This window comes from Enhydra lutris, unplaced genomic scaffold (assembly GCF_002288905.1).
Source record: "Enhydra lutris kenyoni isolate GAN:26980312 unplaced genomic scaffold, ASM228890v2 scaffoldscaffold2, whole genome shotgun sequence".
Taxonomy (NCBI): Eukaryota; Metazoa; Chordata; class Mammalia; order Carnivora; family Mustelidae; genus Enhydra; species Enhydra lutris.
Genome location: NW_019154086.1, coordinates 67,788,771 through 67,808,502, shown reverse-complemented (window position 1 = coordinate 67,808,502; position 19,732 = coordinate 67,788,771). Strand labels below are relative to the sequence as shown.

The 19,732-nt window shown below is 38.3% G+C and overlaps 1 protein-coding gene across 1 annotated transcript in view; it reads right to left on the bottom strand.

Annotated features, from left to right (window-relative positions):
• Positions 1-19,732, bottom strand: part of LOC111150271 (discoidin, CUB and LCCL domain containing 2) — a 91,660-nt gene that overhangs the window by 4,714 nt on the left and 67,214 nt on the right. Inside the window, exons 4-13 of the mRNA XM_022507716.1 lie at positions 17,631-17,682; positions 15,388-15,460; positions 14,934-15,067; positions 13,267-13,307; positions 12,213-12,428; positions 11,304-11,428; positions 6,250-6,400; positions 5,401-5,487; positions 5,126-5,251; positions 1,570-1,663 (exon numbers count right to left, since the gene is read on the bottom strand). Coding sequence (XP_022363424.1) covers positions 1,570-1,663; positions 5,126-5,251; positions 5,401-5,487; positions 6,250-6,400; positions 11,304-11,428; positions 12,213-12,428; positions 13,267-13,307; positions 14,934-15,067; positions 15,388-15,460; positions 17,631-17,682 — 1,099 coding nt within the window. The remainder of the gene's footprint in view (positions 1-1,569; positions 1,664-5,125; positions 5,252-5,400; positions 5,488-6,249; positions 6,401-11,303; positions 11,429-12,212; positions 12,429-13,266; positions 13,308-14,933; positions 15,068-15,387; positions 15,461-17,630; positions 17,683-19,732) is intronic.

Genomic DNA, 19,732 nt, shown 5'->3' with positions numbered 1-19,732 from the left:
CAGTTACTGTTAGGTCTGTTTCAGTTTCTAATACAAACTATGCAAATCCATTGATTTCCATCTGTGTCCTGACAATCTGAACATCCATAGCATCCTTGAAGCGCTAGCCCAGAGGGATCTCAGGACTTGTCTCCCACCTCCCAGACAACCTGACTCCCAATCCTTACCCTCTGTGCTTTGACCGTAAGTGGATGAGATTGGACTGCCTGACTGACCACACACCTAGGGCAGAGCTCCACTCGGCTGTGTGTGGACCAGGTGACCTCAGACAAGTCACATTTTCTTCTTCTGTGAAACAATACCTGCTTTGTAGGTTGTCTGAGGAGTAAATGAACTGAACCATGTAAAGCACTTAAAATAATGCCAAAAATCAGCTTTCGTTCTCTATAAAAACGAGCTGTTGCTACTCTCCTCGTTGTTACTATTGCTTCTACCCAATTCCTGGAGAGCACCCTGAACTTTCTGCCCTGGACTTTCCCTGCCCTCATAGTAGCTTGTTGAGTCTCTGTCCAAACAGCCTTCCCAAAACCATGAATCCAGGATCCACCTGCTTCTTCAGCCTCCTCCGTGGCATGTACTGGATGGGGGCACCATCGCTGCCCGTCTTCTGCACTGTATCCTCTCCCAGCCTGTGAACTCTGGGGCTCAGCCCTGGACTCCCAGCACATGGTCAATACTCAGCACGAGGCAGGAGCTCAGACAGTTGAGTGAATGAATGAAGTCACTCTCCGGCTCCACCAAACCTGTTCCTGCTGCTCTGTCAGCTCTACTCAGGACATCTTTACTGGTCTAAGTGCACAAGCCAGAAACTTCGGATCGTCCAGGATCCCTCCTCCTTCCTTAGCAGCCAGTTGCACCTCATCAGATAGCGTCACCCGTCTGCCTCACCCTCCTCAGTGAGACCCCCATCTACAGAATGAAACCTGAATCCCTCTGTCCCCAGAGGCCCAAGCTATACTTCAGTTCCTCCTCAGCGCTCTCCTGTGCCCAGCCCATGCGTGAGCCCTCACTACCCTGCTTACACTCCACATCCTTGTGCCTTCGCTCAAGCACAGGGTCTGGGCTGTGCTCCACCTTCCTCCATCCAGGCAAACCCAATGTTCTCGTTAAGGTGAAACAAACTTGAGGATTACTCTTTCCTGCAGAAAAGCTTTCAGATACCTCTCATGGTTTTCACATCTGTGCTCCCCAGCACTTCAAAAAGAACTCCTCAAGGCATATTACAGTTCCGTGTCTTTGTCAACCAACCCCGCCAAACACCTGGGGGACAGGAGTTATGCCTCATTCTTTCAGGAAATATGACTAAGCACCTGTTATGTGTCAAATTGTGGTTCTTATTAATGTGTATATTCCAGCACGGAAAGCAGATTTTGATACAATAAAGGTACTCAGTGACTATGCTATTGAACATACTCCTTTTTATACGTATTGTATTTTGACTTTAATAACTACCTTAACTCTCCCCTTCTCAAATAAGTGAATGGTAGTTCACCTCCTCTATTTAGATTTTACTTCACACTTGAAGACACCCCTTGTAGGACCAGTCAGGTAAACTGGTTATGGACTCACCTGTTCCTCCAATGCCAAGCACACACTACGACGAGGATGAGGGTGGTGAGCACCATGACGAGCACTGGGACTAGGACCGCAGCCAAGGCTATATCTGAAAACACACCAAACGAGAGGCATGAAGGGAAGGTGGGAAGCTTACCCATATCATCCTTCAAAGCTTTTCTATCTTAGAAAACACATGTTATTTATGAAATGAGAGTGGGCATGTGTGGGTAATGGCAGAAGCTTTCACAGGTAATGTGGAAGTCTGTCACACTATTTACTTCAGCTTTGTAGATACTTAAAATTTTTCATAGTAGCTTTTTAAATCAGCAAGATAAACTGAAAGACCAATGAAACTTGGAAAATATATTTCTGAATATGTGATAAAGGGTTACTATAACCTATATATTACAGAATTTATATGTAAAAATAATCAATAGAAAAAAAGCAGAAATGAATGAGCAATACAATTAAAAAAATACAAGTAACCATTCCACATGTCAGCTTCACTAGTAATCACAGAAACAGAAGTTAAAATAGGAATAAGATGTTATTTCTGCTCATCAAATTGGCAAATATTTAAAAGAATAACTGCTAGAAAGGATATCAGGAGACAGTTATTTTTATGGGACTTTAAATGTATACTTTCTGCATCAATTTGGGGCAATATATATAAAAATCAATCACATGGCAATTCCATGCCTAGAATTTATTCTTAGAAAAAACATTCAAAGATGGATCTTTGAAGAGGTTTCCTGCAAGAGTGAAAAACTGGAAATAATCCAAATGCCCAACAATGAATGGGAATAAATACATCATAATACCTTTCTCACAGAAAAATATTACTATATACCATCTAACTTATATAACATATATGCTATATAATTACAGTATATAGTCACTATATATCTATATCTATCTATATATATACACTATATAATATCACAATCCAGCAATTGGAAATGATATTGCAATATGATGGGGGAAATATTTTATAGATATGGGAAGATAACAACATAGTGTCAAAGTATGAAAAAACCTATAGGTATCAACAGGGCAGAAAAGGAGAATGCTTGAGCCTACAGGGACTAGAAGATCATCTAATCCCTTTATTTCACTCTTCAGATAAGGAAGTCCAAGCCCAGATCCAGCAAATGGTCTGCCTAAGGTTGTCTGAGACGTCAGCTCCTTCCCTAGTCTGGCACCTCTGTCCCAGCAATGAGGACAGCAGCACAGCAGCAGCCACCACCGATCCGTGCTGGGGACTAAGCGCCAGACACAGTGGGGCCTGACCCTCAGCGTCTTATGCACCCTTAGACTTTATCCAAAAGTGAGAAAGAGGCTGCCCATATAGGAGAGGGAGAGGATCATCAACAACCTGAGGCCTCTGAGAAGCTGGATGGATGGGAACGAAGGCACAGGTGGATCAGCTTTGGACAGTCTGAGGAAATCCCTCCTTCCACGCAGTGGACACCAGGTACAGAAGAGTTTACAGGCTCCACAAATAGGGAGTTTCCTTCTACTTGCTTTTATTTTCTTTTAAATGTTGAAGTGGTAACTGAGAGTGAGTGAAGAATCTCTGAGTCAAGGGTGTGAAGACTATGGAGAAGTGACTGCTGAGAAGGGACAGAAGAGCTGACCAGAGAGAGAAAGACCGCTGGCTGGTGCTGAGGGCCCCACCTGGGGAGGATTCAGGAAGCCACAGTGGCATAGATCTGCCCATGATATGATTTTCTTTAGGGGCACTCTCAGCCTACAATGTAAAAATGGAAAAGAAGTACATAAAACAGAAATCATGACTCAGGGTTAGAAAGCACTAAGAATTCAGAAGGGTTAAAGTTCTTTATCCCTAAAAGTTGTAAAATTGGAGAGAAAATAATCAGGTTCAAGTAGATACAGTTTGATTTAATGAGAGTTTTTTTATAAAAAATCTGCTTAAGGCTCAAAAAATAATAAAAAGTCTATACACTACCAACCCCAGAGAAAAGGAGACCAGGTCTTTAACTGAAAAGACTTGTCCATTCTTTGTTATTCTTCTGAAGCTTATAGGAATGTTAGCTCTGGAAGTAAACGCTTTAAGGACACTTTTAGTCTTGAGATTTCAAGATTCTATAATCAGACTTTAAGATGAACAATACTTTTAAATGGCTGTTCATGTGGTCTGGGATCCTGTCCAAACTGACGACTTCTGCAAAATGAGAAGAAGTTCTGTGAGACACTGAGATCTCCTGTTTCTATGAAGTCTTGCTTCTCTTTAGCTTTTCCAGCAGCATGAGAAAGAATGAGATCTGTTTAGAAAATACCTTAGAAGATGGGGGAAAAAGTGACATGTGGAAAGTTGGAGAGAGTTATCTGAATCAGGCAAATTTTCAGAAAATGAGAATGAATAAAGTTCTGTGTGGCAGAAGTTACTTGGAATGAATTGCTTTCTCTTCTCGGCATTGTCCTGAAAATGCTTTATCTGCCAATACTGAAATTAACTCCTCTGTGCCACTGGTGGTTTTTTCTGAATTCATCTGAAATTTTGTTTTTTAAAAACTAGTAAAATCAAAGTATTATGTTTCATATGTATTAATACCTTATTTATCAGCAATAAGATCTGAAAGTAAATTCTACTACATGTATATTTATAATATGAAAAAATTACAATTGTAAATATTTTCAAAATTTGTTTTTTTTTTAAAAGAATTTAATTATTTATTTGACAGAGAGATAGAAAGCACAAGTAGACAGAGCGGCAGGCAGAGGGAGCGGGAGACGCAGGCTCTCTACTGAGCAGGGAGTTGGAAGCGGGGGTCAATTCCAGGACCCTGGGATCATCACCTGAGCTGAAGGCAGCTGCTTAACCGACTGAGCCACTCAGGTACCCTGAGACCAAGTTTTTTTTTTTTTTTTTTTTTTAAGATTTTATTTATTTGACAGAGAGAGAGAGAGATCACAAGTAGGCAGAGAGGCAGGCAGAGAGAGAGGGGGAAGCAAGCTCCCTGCTGAGCAGAGAGCCCGATGTGGGGCTCAATCCCAGGACTCTGAGATCATGACCCGAGTTGAAGGCAGAGGCTTTAACCCACTGAGCCACCCAGGCGCCCCCCGAGACCAAGTTTTTTAATGAGTACAATAACTCACAGTATGTTTAAAGAAGTTATTAATTTTCACCCAAACTGTTTTCCCCTCCTCTTGCCTTTTGCAACCAAATTCCCTATCCAACAAATTAATATATCACCAGAGGGGGAAAAAGAAGTTTGATTCCTGCTATGGTTTTAGTTATTTCTAAAAATAGAGACTCCTTCTGTTTAGCTGTGGTGAGAAAAAAGATCACAAGAGGAGACCCAGAATATAGCAGCCATCTCTAAATATTTAAAGAACAATTCTGCATGACACCAGAGAAAAGAAATCACAGCAATGTAATCAGTTTCTTTTCTAAGGAGAGGAATTAAAGTTTTTTCAGTTCTTAAGAAATACAGTTGAGAGGAAAAGAAACAGAGTTTAAAAGCTGGAAGTGCTCCTGAAAATTCAGTTACAAACAACATAAACTGCTACAATGTAACAGGTGTCAATTTCTGAATCTGCACACCTTTGGTTACACTTGGAGTCACCGTAGTATTTTTGATCTCAGGAGTGGCTGTTGTTTGCTCCGTCTGTGCAGGAAACACATTGTTACTGCGAGGTTGTAGTGGTTGAGAAAATTTGGGGGCTCGACCTTGAAAAAAAGTTTTAAAAACTCTTTAGTTTTTTATCTACATCAACTTGATTAAAACAAAATTATTTTATAATGTTTTTAAAATATTTATGGAAAATTATACCACATATTCTGGGAATACCAAATTCTCATACTTAAAGGAGGCCTACCTTTGGCTATTTTTGGAGGGGCTGTAGTGTTTTTGAGGTCATTGCTGTTCCGAGGAGGTGGAGGTTGAGTAAGTTTTGGAGGACGACCTTGAAAAATGGTTTAGAAAAGTTTATACATTTTGCTTATCAGAGTCAGAGTTAAAAACTAATTTAAATATCTCCAACATTTCCAAGAGAATTTGGTTCTGCTCAGTAATTTTAAATTGTGGACAGCAATACATCAGAAGGATAAATATACTATGCATTAAACACACAAACTTACTGGGATTTCTCACTTTTTATATAATTGCCTTAAAATAATTTTCATAGAAGGAGAACACAGAGGAGGTGGATGATGTTAAACTCTAAAGCCACAGAAGCATCGTCACAGCTTGACATGCTATTCATTCAAGCATTTAATTAACTGTGCAGGGCCCGCCACATGGGGGCATTGTAGTAGGTTTTGGAGATACAACAGTAAGTATTAAAATATTCTATAATACTGAGGGAAGTTACTTCCACTTCTAATTTTTTCAAAGGAAAAGGCATTTGGACTAAGGTTACTGTTATAATCATTGGCATTGGTGATACAATATTATGCTACATGGGACCTGATTAAAAATTGTTAAGATTGAGACTAGATCTGAAAAACAATCTCATTACATTATCTCATCGATGATGATCTCTCTTCTTCCACTTGTAATCTTGAAAACCATTGTAGGAACTGACTGTTTAATAGGATAACTATTTCTTTTAAAAATCCTCTTTAAAAAGATACTGTAGTAAAAGCAGAATGCTCATATTATCATTCTTTATTTTCTCTGAGAATAGCAAAGCCACTTTAAATTAAATAACATACTGTTGCTTTACCTTTAGGAATAAACTGACATCCAAGCAGTTCCACTTTCATGGCAATTTTCTGCTGCCATTGCGTAGGATTCACTCTAATAAAACGTGCAATAATTGGTGGCAAAAAGTTATTACGCACATCCTGGTGATAATCTTTGTTTCCTTGAAATATCTTTAAAAAACAAAAATTGGTACTTTACGTCAACAGAGGTCAGGGCTAAACTGTCCACTGAAACATATTTTTGGTTTTTGCTTTGGGGCTTAAATGAGATCTGTAAAGTATGACAGTAGGAATTAACTTCTCAGAAAATAAATTAATCATAATTTGGACAAACTATTAAGAAGGTACACATTCTTCATCAAAAACTTATAAAAGTACTGAATACAAAAATGCTTTTAAGATGATTGAAACATAACAAAAATGCTAACTTGGCAATCTGAGAATCAGCTGCAGTGAGACAGTATAATTCTCTCAATAAATTACTAACTCTAGTCCTATGGAATTATCAGCTATTTAAATACATTAATTTTCTTCTCAAAGTAAAGCATGATTGAACATACAAGGTCTTAAAAGAAATGCTTTACTGTGTACTTTTCATAATTTTTCTCTCAGAAAAGAGACAGAAAGTGAACATACACTAAAGGAATGCGTAACAGTTATATACCCCCACCTACTGGATAAACTACATAAAGACAGTTCCCATAGTATCCATTTTCATTCTCTGTTGCTATCTAAACCAGACAAGTGATTCTGAAACACTGTGGCCTAATTTTTATGATCCTAAGTAAACAGCAACAGATGCATTACATGTATTATATGAATAGTCTTTAGGTAAAAATATGATTTCAAGTGACTATCTCATCCCCTCAACCATTTTCAACAAATAATGATAGTATGATAAAAGAGCTCTTATTTTCATGTAATTAACTCAGCTGTTCTCCCTGACAACCCCATGAAATAGGCAGAACCCAGAAAACTGCAGCTCCAGAATGTAAATGGACTGCATAACCAGTCGATGACTGTGCAGTGACTTTAGTCTGAGTCTTCTGACTTAACCCTAGGCCTCCACTAAGCTAAAAGTTCTCCTTGTTCCTTTAGGCCAAATTACCTGGCTAGTTTCTAAAGATTGCTAATAAATAGGTATCTGCCTAAAATTACAGGGGTTTGTATTTGATGAGTTAATGTGAGGGCAAGCAAATGTTTAACTCTTCCATCAAGTCATGTCCAAATATATCTATTTTCTTTTGGCTGATTCACAAAGCATTAGATTGTAAACTTCTGAGATGTGTTAATAGCCTTCATTTTCTACAAGGTTTGTTTTGAAGTTATAATAATCTCCAAACGAGTAACTTTTCATAACTTCCTCAGCTATTACTCTGAAATAAAGTGAAGGCAAATATTCGCAGTCTATTATGCATTTGTGGGACAGGAACAAAAATCACTTTAGGACATAAAAACCATCCCTGAGGGGCACCTGGGTGGCTCAGTGGGTTAAAGCTTCTGCCTTCGGCTCGGGTCATGATTCCAGGGTCCCAGGGAGCCTGCTTCCCTTCCGCTCTCTCTGCCTGCCTCTCTGCCTACTTGTCTCTGTCAAATGAATAAATAAAATCTTAAAACAAGCAAACAACAACAAAAAAACCAAAAAACCATCCCTGAGGTTGTACTCCACACCACAGTTTCATTTTTATAAAAAACCTTAAAGGAGAAAGATTTTATATAAATTAGGTAAAAAAGATCTGCTATAATCTGTGAGCATTTATTATAAGCCCCTGTGTGTAGTGAGGTCTGTAAGGAATCATGAGGATAAAAAGGGAAATGGAAGCCCACATTCCCACTCTCAAGGAACTTAAATTTTATAAGATATTGCCACACACAGATATGGCACACTATTAAAAAGCAATACATTGGGGCACCTGGGTGGCTCAGTGGGTTGAGCCTCTGCCTTCAGCTCAGGTCATGATCTCAGGGTCCTGGGATCGAGCCCCACATCGGGATCTCTGCTCCACAGAGAGCCTGTTTCCTCCTCTCTCTCTCTCTCTGCCTGCCACTCTGTCTACTTGTGATCTCTATCTGTCAAATAAATAAATAAAATCTTTAAAAAAAAAAAAAAGCAATACATTATGAAGCAAGTTGTATTACATTTTCTGAAAACAAACCCAAAAGCTGTCTCAGTCTGTATGTGCTCATGCATGTGTGCATGCTCAGGAAATGAACACACCAATTACTCTTGAGTTGGGTAGATGAGGGAGCAGATGGGCTAATGTGAGGCAAGAGATTGATATTCCATATAATTCAGTATAAGGCCTTCCACTCCTTTCCAAAACAAATAGGGATTAAGTTTACTCTTTGCCTTAAACATATGAAAAATCAGATACAATATATGAAACAACAGTTTTCCAACACTGGACAATAGGCAGCATAGAGCATTAATCCCAGAGAGAAGAGAAACACATGAGGTGAGCCTTTCTATTGCCCCAATATTGTCTAGAGAGAGCCTTGGTGCTCTCATCGAAATGAGAACACAGAGCTCCGAGATGGAGAGGCTAAGATAGCTAGAATTTGCAAGACATAGTATAGGAGAGAAGAGAACTGCACAAAGAGAGGGAGACTTCTCGGATCTGTAGGAGGGTTTCCCCTAAATCTTCAGTTGCTTGTAAAGAAACAATCTGTGGATGGTAAAAGAACTGCTGGAAAGGAGCCAGAAGAATGATTCTCAGAACTAGGCAGGGGTGGGAACAGCTCACATTACCAACAGATAGTGTGGAGAAAACTTGTAATACATGAGACTGGGTTGAGTACTCGGAACAGTACTGATGGTAGAAAAAAATTAGAAGTAAAGGCTGCTCAGGTCCTGCCTAACAAAGCTAAAATGCAAGTTATCTAAAGTAACCTGTATCCCTGAATAAAGCTCAAAATTAGATAAATAATAAAAGAAAACCTATCACCAAGCAATGTTTGGCAACTAATAAAAAATTACCAGGCATGTAAAATATGACCCATAATAGTCATCTACATGGAAAAGCCCACATGTGACACATTAGTAGACAGAATCAGCAGATAAGGGCATCAAAGGAGTTACCACACATCCCGTATGTTTTAGGGGTAGAAAAAAGCATAAGCATGCTCAGGAGAGACTTCAAAGAAATCTAAAAGCCAAAAACTGAAAATCTAGAAGCAAAAATACAACACTGAAGATAAAAGTACACTGGATGGGATTAACAGATTAGATGTTACAGAACAGATTAGTGAACTTAAAGGCAGAACAACAAAATTTTCCAGACTAGAACATGGAGAGAGATTAAAAAAAAAAAAAAAAAAATGAACAGGGCATCAGTAAACTGTGAGTCATAATATTCATGTCATTAGAATTAGGGAAGCAACATATCTGAGAAAACATGGTCTATACTTTTACAAATTTGAAGCAAATTATAACCAACAGATCCAAGAAGCTCAAAGAAACCCAAGCAGAAGAAACATGAAGACAACTACACAAAGGCATGTCATAACCAAATTGCTTAAAACAGATGATAAAAAGAAAATCTTAAAAACAGCTAAGGAATAAAGACACATTACACATTGAGGAACAAAGGTATGAAAGATAGAATTCTCACTAGAAAAATGCAAACCAGAAAACAGTGGAAGAGCATTATTTAAAGCGTGGAGGGAAAAACAACATCAACCTAGAATTCTATACCTTATGAAATTATCTTTCAAAAAATGAAGCAAAAGAGAAAGTCTTTTTCAGAAACATAATTCAATGGTGCTAGATGTTTTTATAATATAAACATGGATAATTCTTATAATTTCAAAAAATTAACTATATTCCATAAGTACAATAAATATTCTATAAATAAATATGGATGTGCTCATAGTAAAAAGTAGCCAAGTCTGGGGTTATTAAGCAGAAGGAAGATAGGTTTAAAGACAATACTGTTATTTACTTCAATGGGTAGAGCCTCACCAAAGATGAAGGTCAGGTGATAACAGGCAGAAGAGAGGGAAGAAGGCCTTGAATAACAACAGAAGAGTTTAGATCCATATGACAGATTATAAGGAGCCCCTGAAGTTTTCTGAATAGAGAGATAAGAAAAGTGGTAATTGAAGATATATTAGCAAATCAGATATATGATAGAGAACTGGTAGTATCATATAAGTGAAATGAAGCTCAGGGAAGTTTCATTAAAAAAAATTGTGCTTATAATTTCAATTCTAGATAAGAAGAAATCTACCTTCCTCCAGGACAAGGACTCCCCCAGTTATAAGGTCCTCATGGTGGATTGTGGGCCAGGAGCCCAGGTGAAAGGGATATCTAGAGGACACCCACTCTCCCTACTCCCCACTCCTTATCATCTTCTCTGGAGCATTCCTGCATTATCACTGTCCGCTAATTAAAACAACAATTTGATGGTTAACATGGAAGTTAAGAAAATTCTTCAGTAAAAAAAAAAAAAAACAGAAGTTTTCTAAGATAAAATTTGGTAAGGTGATCTTGAAATGACCTTTCAAGTCTATATCCAACACTAAAATGCACTTATGCCTTTGGCTTTTGGCTTTTGTCCCCCTTGCCTATATACAAGAAATCTGGGAATAAATTAAGCTTTCTATCATTCTGTGGATTAACAAGAAAAAGTTATTTAAGACAAGAAGTTACAAGTTCCTTTTTAGAATTTCTTCCTTTTTTAAAATAAGTTACCACTACTTACTGAAAATCATTCATTCAATCATTCATTCACTGACATAGTCTCTACATTCAATGGGGGGTTTGAACTCATGATCCTGAGATCAAGAGTCCCATGTTCTACCAACTGAGCCAGTATAGCATCCCTCTTTCTTAGAATTTCTTAATAAAGTACCTAAACAATTGAGTTAAAAATGTTACAATCATCCAAAGGGACCCAGAACCACTGAGGATTTCCTAAGCATAGTTAGAAGAATAAGGCTAATAACCAACACAACCTAAAATAACCAGAAAAGAACAAAGACCAAATGATAGCTAACTTGAACATCACACAGGTGAGCTTCCATGATTTTTGGCAAAGGCACATTTTTTAAAAGAACCTGGCACTCATTTTACCTTATCCTGCTCCACACCAGGCTCTCTGTACACAGTCCATCTCTGTCCATCATCACTGTATAGGATTTTATAGGCGGACACATAGTAATTGTGTTCCACCATGGTGGAGCCAGTGGTCACAATGCCTGGGGAATGGAAAGTTGCTTTCATTAGTGCACGGGTCTGATCTTGAAGTCTATTCAGCATTGAAGCATAAATACCTAAAGTATACTGTTAAAACATCTTTGCCAAAAGCACATTGCCATCTCTAAGTGCAAGGCTTCATTATAATAGCAACTAAATCCTTGGCTTTGTTCCCTTGTAAAGATACAAGAATTATGAGCGCACATAAGGAAAAGACTATTCTATTTTGACAGCTTGTGTTCATATCACTATAAAATATATCTCACCTACCATGTAACAATGACTCCCTGGGAATGAATGGATTAAAACAATTATATTTTTCAGTGCCAAATCAAAATTACCTAAACCAGTTCTAATATATTATTCTGACCATTTGATAAATTGCCCCAAATAAATCTGGATTCAGCACATGCAGAATATTATTTATAGCACTTAAAATGAACTCCTTGAACATAAATTTCTTTTAATAACTCTAAGAGATGCTTATTTCAAATGTCAAGATCACTTAATTGAAACGTTACCTTTAAAGATCCTTATTACAATGAAAAAGAAAAGCTTAAAAAAAAAAAGGAGAGAGACAAAAAGCTAAAAGAAATCAAATGCCAACTCCTTTCCTCTGCCACATTTTATAAACCTACCTTCAGGAATATTTAACACCAGTAAAGAAAACTTAAAACCATACAATTACATTTGCAGTAACCTAATTTTCTATGAACATCTTGGATGTCTTCAGGTTTCCAGATACAATCAGAATTATAATCATTCTAGAAAGTTATGTCTCTTAACCTGTTATCTTCTTTTCTTTATTCAGATCTATTTGTAACCACTGATATTCATCAGTGGCAAAAGCAGCCCAAGGAGGTCCAGGTTTCTTCAGCCGGGCCTTTTCGGGTCTCCAGCTGTTCTCTTGCCCTGTGTGGTCAGTCCACTCTAGCACCGATGATGCTGTTATTTGAGGATCGGCAATCACACCAGATTCCATCCCCAGTGTTCCATAACACCCTGAAACAAAAAAGATAGTAACTTGGTTTCCAGATATAAATTCAGGATCTGTATAAATCTGCTCATTGGAAACCTTCTAGTGCACATGCCACTAACATATAGTATGCTAGTAATGTGCTCTAACAGAGGAATTTCAAAAGTAGGCAAATGTTTCTTGGGTCCATGTCTCTGTGTCTCATCAGGCAATGTGCATAATATTTATTTACAAGCAATAACCATCAATTTAATGGCAATACATTATCTTCTCCCTGGAACACGATCTCCAGATCAGTGAAGGACTTACTCCCAACTGCCATTAGATGTTTGCTCAGATGTCACATTTTCCACAAGGCCTACCCGGACATACTTAAAACTCAAAACCAATCCCTCCTGCATTGCCTATCCTCTTTCCTTATTTCTCTGTATCTTCTATAATATTATATAGAGCATATATGTTAATTTATTTATCCAAGGTTTACTGTCAATCTCTCAATACCAGTATTTAAGCTCCAAGAAAGGAGGATTTTGCTTATTCTGCTCACTTTTGTTTCACTAGCACCAGGACAGTGCCTGACAAATCAAAGGCACTCAGTAAGTATTTTCTGTGGAATTAATTACTTCAGACATACTAAAAAAAATCACCTTTCCTAAGGAACTCTCTTTGCTTACATGATCATTTCCCAATTAATATAAAACCTCCAGTTTATTCCGTCCATTACATTATTGTGATATATGAGAAGGTGCCAAAAAAAAAAAAAAACACCAAAACCCCAGCAATTGGCATATTGCATGATAGTATTTAAATAATATTTATTATTATACACATTATAATAAGTTACAAAGTCCATGAGAGGCTTACCACTTGTCTTAAATGTAAAAAGACTTGTAGATAAGTGTCCCCTGAAAGAGAAAAGTTATTCTTGGTGACACTCATATACTGACTTCCCCATATTTGTCTTAGTAAAACTTTTTCTTTTTGTTTTAAAATATAAAGAACTAAGGGTATTCTATGGCCATACATATGACAACTAATGCTGCTCTTAGCCAAAAAAAGGTCTCATTTCAAAGCAGAACAACTTCTGAAATCAACATAAACAATTTTCTCTGCAAGTGTGCCCATGTGCCCTCTATTTATCTTTCGTGGAAATACACTGATTCCTCGAACTTTTCCGCATCATTTGCTTTTGTTGCAAGTATGCTGTAATTCCCAGAGAATGAAGCTTAAGCTTCCGGGGGTAAACAGAAAAAAAGCTGGCCACAAAGAGGAGAGACTGCATTTGGTACAGGAAACAAATATAGCTAAGAACAAGTGTCAGCGTGATAATGCAGCACCCCATGTGGGTTTCAAAGAATTGGCAAGTAAATGCAGCTGGGGAGAATGGAGCCGAGGGACACATGACTAGTTTACCAAGGACTCTAAAGAACTTGAGGGGATAAAACCATTAGTGTATGCTCCCGCCTTCAGCACAACATTCAAACTGTTATTACAAGTGGATGCAACCTGTCCTTATTTTTTCCTTAGAGTATGAAAGAAAGAACTGACAAAAAAATTATTTCTAAAGGCAGAAGAGGAGAAAGGAATGATAAGGTCTGCATAAAATCATCTAGAAGAAACCAAGAGAAGGAAAGGTTTCTAACTCTATACCAGGAATGGGCAAATGATAGCTTGCTCATGTATGGCCTGTTTTGTAGGGCCAGAAAGCGAAGAATGGTTTCTACATGTTTAAAGAGATTTAAATGAGCCAAGAGAGGATAAGTGACAGGGACATTTGGCCCATAAAGCCTACTATATTTGCTAGCTGGTGCTTTGCAGAAAAAGTTTGGTGACTCCTGTTTTATACTGTCATGGATATGGATCATGCTCTCATCTTCTGAATGAAAACTGGCCCAGAATCTCTGAAGAGAAGCTGGTTTCAATTAGGCTTAGTATTGTCTACAGAACTGAGCCCATCTAATAAGCAAGATTTACCAAAACAGATTCCAAGTATCGCATTTCTATTTAATGTTTCAACTTTTCCTGCTTTTGATGCCTAGTCTGTGTTTCAAAAAACAGATCACTGTAGTGACCATAAAAATACACTCTTAAAATATCCTCTTTGGAGGAGAGGAGGATTCATAATAGGACTACCTCTGACTTATGTCAAAATTTAATTTATAGAACATTTCAGTTATCCTCAATCCATCTAGGTCAAACAGGCTACAAGAAACAGAGTAGTTACGCCTTCTTTGAAATGAAGTAAAAATTTGGCCACAGACTTTTAGACCCTTACTCTAGAATTTTCAAAACTCATAAAAGAACAAGTCATCCTTCTAAATGACTACCTTTGCGATGGAGAACATGCCAAGTTGTGCGACCCTGCCTGTCCTCTTCAGTACACAACGGACAACAAGCACACAAAAATGGGATGCTCATCACACAAATGTTTCATGAACACCATTAACAGTGACATTGCCGAGGTCTAACTAGCTGGTATCCCACTCCTGCCCCACACCCTTCCTTATATAACCAATAACGTAGGTACTTACACCACAGACGTGACGTTGTTAGCCAAAGAACTCTCATAGTATGGGATACCTTTACTAATTACAACACTGATTTGGCCACCCAAAATGTTTGACACTACTCCTGCGTGCACACCAGCCATACACAAGGGCGAGGACTTGAAGAAAGGAAAAACGAAAGATTAGTATTTAATTTTCTTTGATAATTTATAAACAAGACACTCAGGCTTCCTCAAGAAATGAGTCAACTGGGGCAGTTTTCTCAATAGACATAGGATTACTGATGTGGTAACACAGTACAGACTTGTAGCACAAGAAAAAGAATAAAATATCACATACATAATACTAAAAAGAAATAATTCCCAGAAAATAAATCAAGATTAAAGATATATAGAATAGGTACAGCAACCTATTCTGGAGTTAAAAAAAAGAAAGTTCTATCACAACTTGAACATAAGTCTATGTTGCTTAGACTTACATCTCTATATCCATGAGGGATTGTTCCAGATATCTCAGCAAAAGGAAGCAGACAACCAGCTGGGCAGTACTTACTGTGAAATAAAAACAAGTTAAAGGGTATAAAATAGTTCTGTTCTTACTGGGGAGAAAGAACAACAACAAAAAAATCACATAGTTCATTTTTCAGTTCATTCAAATACTATAATCTCACTACCCTGAGAAGCACCACTTCTAAAAAGCCCTTTCAGACTTTATTCCATCCATCCATATAAAACCTCTTCGCCCACATATTTAAAATAATTGTGTCATATTCTACATACTGCTTTATTTTACTTCATAATGAATGACAGACATATTTTTACGATAAGACCTATTATATTTAACAGCTACATGCTGTTCTATTTTGTGGATAAACCACGATTTATTTCACCAACCCTCTACTGATCCAATTTGACTTAAAAATGTTTGGCATTCATTCACTCATTCACTCACTTCTCCCACCCAGCCACTCAACACAGTTACCCGAATGTCTATTATGTTGTCTGTTGAGTGCTGGGCCGTGCTAGGTACTGGGTTTACAAAACATCAACCAAATAAACATGGCCCAGTCTTCCCTGGGTTTATACTCCTGAGGTTGGGGGAAGACATTAAACTAACACTTCTATGAGTAATTAATCAGATTATGATTCTGCTATGAATAAAAGGCACTCCATGAAATAGCTAGGAGAAAGCAAACATAATCGAAGTAATACAAACATTCAGTAAATTTACTATGTGCCAGGCAGCCTTCTCAGTACCTCAGGAACCACACAAGAACCCCAAAAGTAGGTACTAGTATTATCCTCATTTTACAAATGAGGGAACTGAGAAACAGTGTGCCCAGCTCCCAAAACTGGGAAGTGGCATGTGGGCGCCAGAGTCGATGCTCTTACACAGGGCTCTGCACTGCCCAAGTCGGGAAATGGGGCTTTGAGGAAGTGAAGCCTCAGCAAAGGGAGGGAAATGCACCCGAATGGATGGAACAGTAGGCTCATAAGGAGAGGTGACCTGTTTGATTCTTCAGCTGAGGACGACCATGTGGGCAGAGTACAGTGAGCTCTGGAAAACTAAACTGTTAAGTTTAGGCTTTTCCTTTAAGGCTTCGTGCAGAGCCTTGTGGACTATGGGAATGAAGATTATTCTGGCTCCTGAGAAGCAAGAGCTGGGAGGAACCCTGAGACCTCGGTGGGCTGGGGGCGTCGCAGTCCAGGCAAGAGAAATCGGCAGCTTGCCTGTGGGTGCTACTGATGGAGTGGAGAGCAGGGGCTCTAAGACCCTGCGGCAGGCTGTGTGCCACACACTGAGGCCAGAGTCCTCTCTGCTGACCGAGATCTTCCGTAAGTGCTGATGAGCACACCCATCATGCAGACAGAGAACTTTCTTTGAAGACACAATGAAGGCTGCTCTTTGGGAAGTGGTAGCAAGTAGGGGGCAGGTTAGTGAGACCGGTCTTAGAAGGTGAGAATAAATGTGCCAAGCAGAGTGGAGTAAATCAATTCTGGGCAAAAGTTCTGAGAGCTCAGAGCAGTGGAAAGGATCCATAAGTATGTAAGATGAGACTGGAAAAATGGTCCAAGGGCTACCTGTGAAAGATCCTGAAACCCAGGCTAAGAAATCTGGATGGCATTTTGTCTTAGTAATAAGGAGCTCCCGAAGATTTTAAAGCAGGGGAATGATCAGGCATTTATTTTAGAATGAAATTTGGCAGCAACGTGAGCGGCAGAATAAAAGCCAGCAAAGGTTAGAAATGGAAAATCAAATAGAAGGGTTTCCCAGTCCAGACAAGAGACAAGGATATAAAGCAGGGAAACAGTAGTAGAAATGCTGCTTGGGCAAGAAGACTGAAGAATTCCGTCATAGCCTAAATCATTTTCTTCCCTTTTTTGAGGGAGAAAAAAAAAGCTCCTCTAACTTCATTAGCAATTTTGCCAGATTTTTAAAAGTAACCAGTTCTACTTTTAAAGTATTATTAAAATACTTTACTTTCATACTATAATACTTTCATTATAGAAAAGATCCAAATGCTACAATTAAAGCAAAACTGAAACATGGTAACTCAATGGCTTTAAATAAGCTGTAATTTATTGATATCTTAGAATATTTATTATATGTCACACCTGTGACACATACAATAATGCACATTAATCATAAGTGTTTAAGAATAATGGAGAAGTGGATGAAGAGTAATATTTAAGGGGAAAAAAGTCACAAATATGGTCATACCTGAACTCAGGTTCCAAAAAACTGGATGCAGTGTCTAAGCAAGTAATTAGATCTAGAAAAACAAAAATAAAAAACGGATTCAGTAATATATAGGTGTATGTATGTTTATGTATGTTTATGTTCATGTATGTTTATGTTTCTTACTGAAACACCAATTGTTTCCAAATCCCAAATGATATTGTTCTAAATTTTAAATCTCAACAGCTGTCAAGGTAGGACTAGTAAGTTTCTACAAGTTTTTGTTAGTCATGATTTCTTTTTGGTTTAAAGTATCTTGATTTCTGGGGCGATGCCTCTCCTATACTGTTTGTTACCACACCTCCTCATAGAGTCCTCTGTGTTGTCTATATACATATACAGACACACATATACACACATACATAAGGTACACAGGTAAGTATAATGTATAGACTTAAAATAACTTCTACAAAATACAGCTCCTGAAAAAAGAAAATTACTATATAACTAAAAAGTGATCCTCTGCTAATTACACACAACGAAAACAATGACAAGAAAGATGAATTAATTTTGTTACTCTAAGGAACAGATACTGAAAATCTAGTCCATGGCCAGGACGAGCAGCACCAGTTTATCTTCTGCAAACTAACAGAAATTCAAATTCTTGAACACCATCCAGATTTACAGAGTCTCTGGCAGTGGAGACCCAAAAATCTGCTTTAACAAAAGCTCCAGATAAGTCTTAAGCACACTGAAGTTGAAGAAACACTAATCTAAATAAGAAGTAACTTTAAAATTTAACATTTCTATCCAGAAATCAAATCGGAATAGGAGCTAACCTGTTTCTTTCATTAAGACTTAGTTTGTAGGCTGGGGAAAAGGTGGCTGTTGGTTCCAACAGGTCAACATCACCCTTCTGCTCTAGGACAGAGGGCCAAGTCCTCAACACAGCCCACAGGTCTGGAGTGGTGGCCTGGTCCTGTCTAAGTCTGGTTTTGTACCTGTGCTGGGTTCCTGCCATACTAGCCTTCTTTGGTTCCCCTGGCACATGCTACCCACTTTACCTGGCATGACTTTCTACTGTCCCTTCATCTTGCTAGCTTAACTGGCACTTCCTTACAGATGCTCCTCATCTTCACAGGTCAAACACCCTGAGCACACAGTAGGCACCTATGTTTTTTTTGGTTGTTTTAATGAGTAGTTGACTATTATGTGTTCTCAAAGTACCATGTGTTATGTAAGAACAATCCACTGACGCAGCTGTACAGTACTGAGTATCATTGCATGATGCCTGGTCTATGGACACCTTTGTTTTGTCAGCAGCAATCACAGCATATGGCATAACAAGAGGCTTTCAATCAACATTTATTGAATAAAGGGAAGAATAAAAGTTTGTGACTGTTGGCATGTTTGGCTAAGCCCAGTCATGGACTAATTTGTATGGAGGTAAACCTAGAAGGCCCTAATAAGGCAATCACAAAGGTAAGTGATTTCACATATAAATGCTTGGCCGAACAAGTGTGCTGAGGGTGACAATACACTGAGATAACACCCCACAGGCATCCTGGCATGCTGACAGCATGCAAATAGTCATTACATTTCTTTTTCCTTCTTTGGTCAGAAAGAGAGAGAGAACGCAGAAGCATATAAGGCAGCAGGCAGAGAAGCAGGCTCCTTGCTGAGCAGGAAACCTGATGTGGGGCTCGATCCTAGGATCCTGAGATCATGGCCTGAGCCGAAGGCAGATGCTCAACCAACTGAGTCACCCAGGTGACCTGAATAATTTAATGAATAATATAATTAAATTAATGGCTACCACAGCAAGCACAGATAACTGATTATGTTATAATTCTGAAGAAATTATGTGATTATCACCCAAATGAAATGTGTCTTGGAAGAACTAGAGCACAACTGTTACACCAATAAGAAAGTGATATTTGAGAGCAATTACATGGATTAATACACCACTGGCACTTGAATGATGATCAAATCTGTGTTGTAGGAGTTTAGAAGAATACATGCCTGGATACGGGTTCATGACTACCTGACTGAGTGACCGAGAAAAGTAGACTGAATTACCTATACCCTGGTTATTCCTGGCAATCTTCATGCTGCATCAGTTGGAACTGATTTTCTACTTTCCA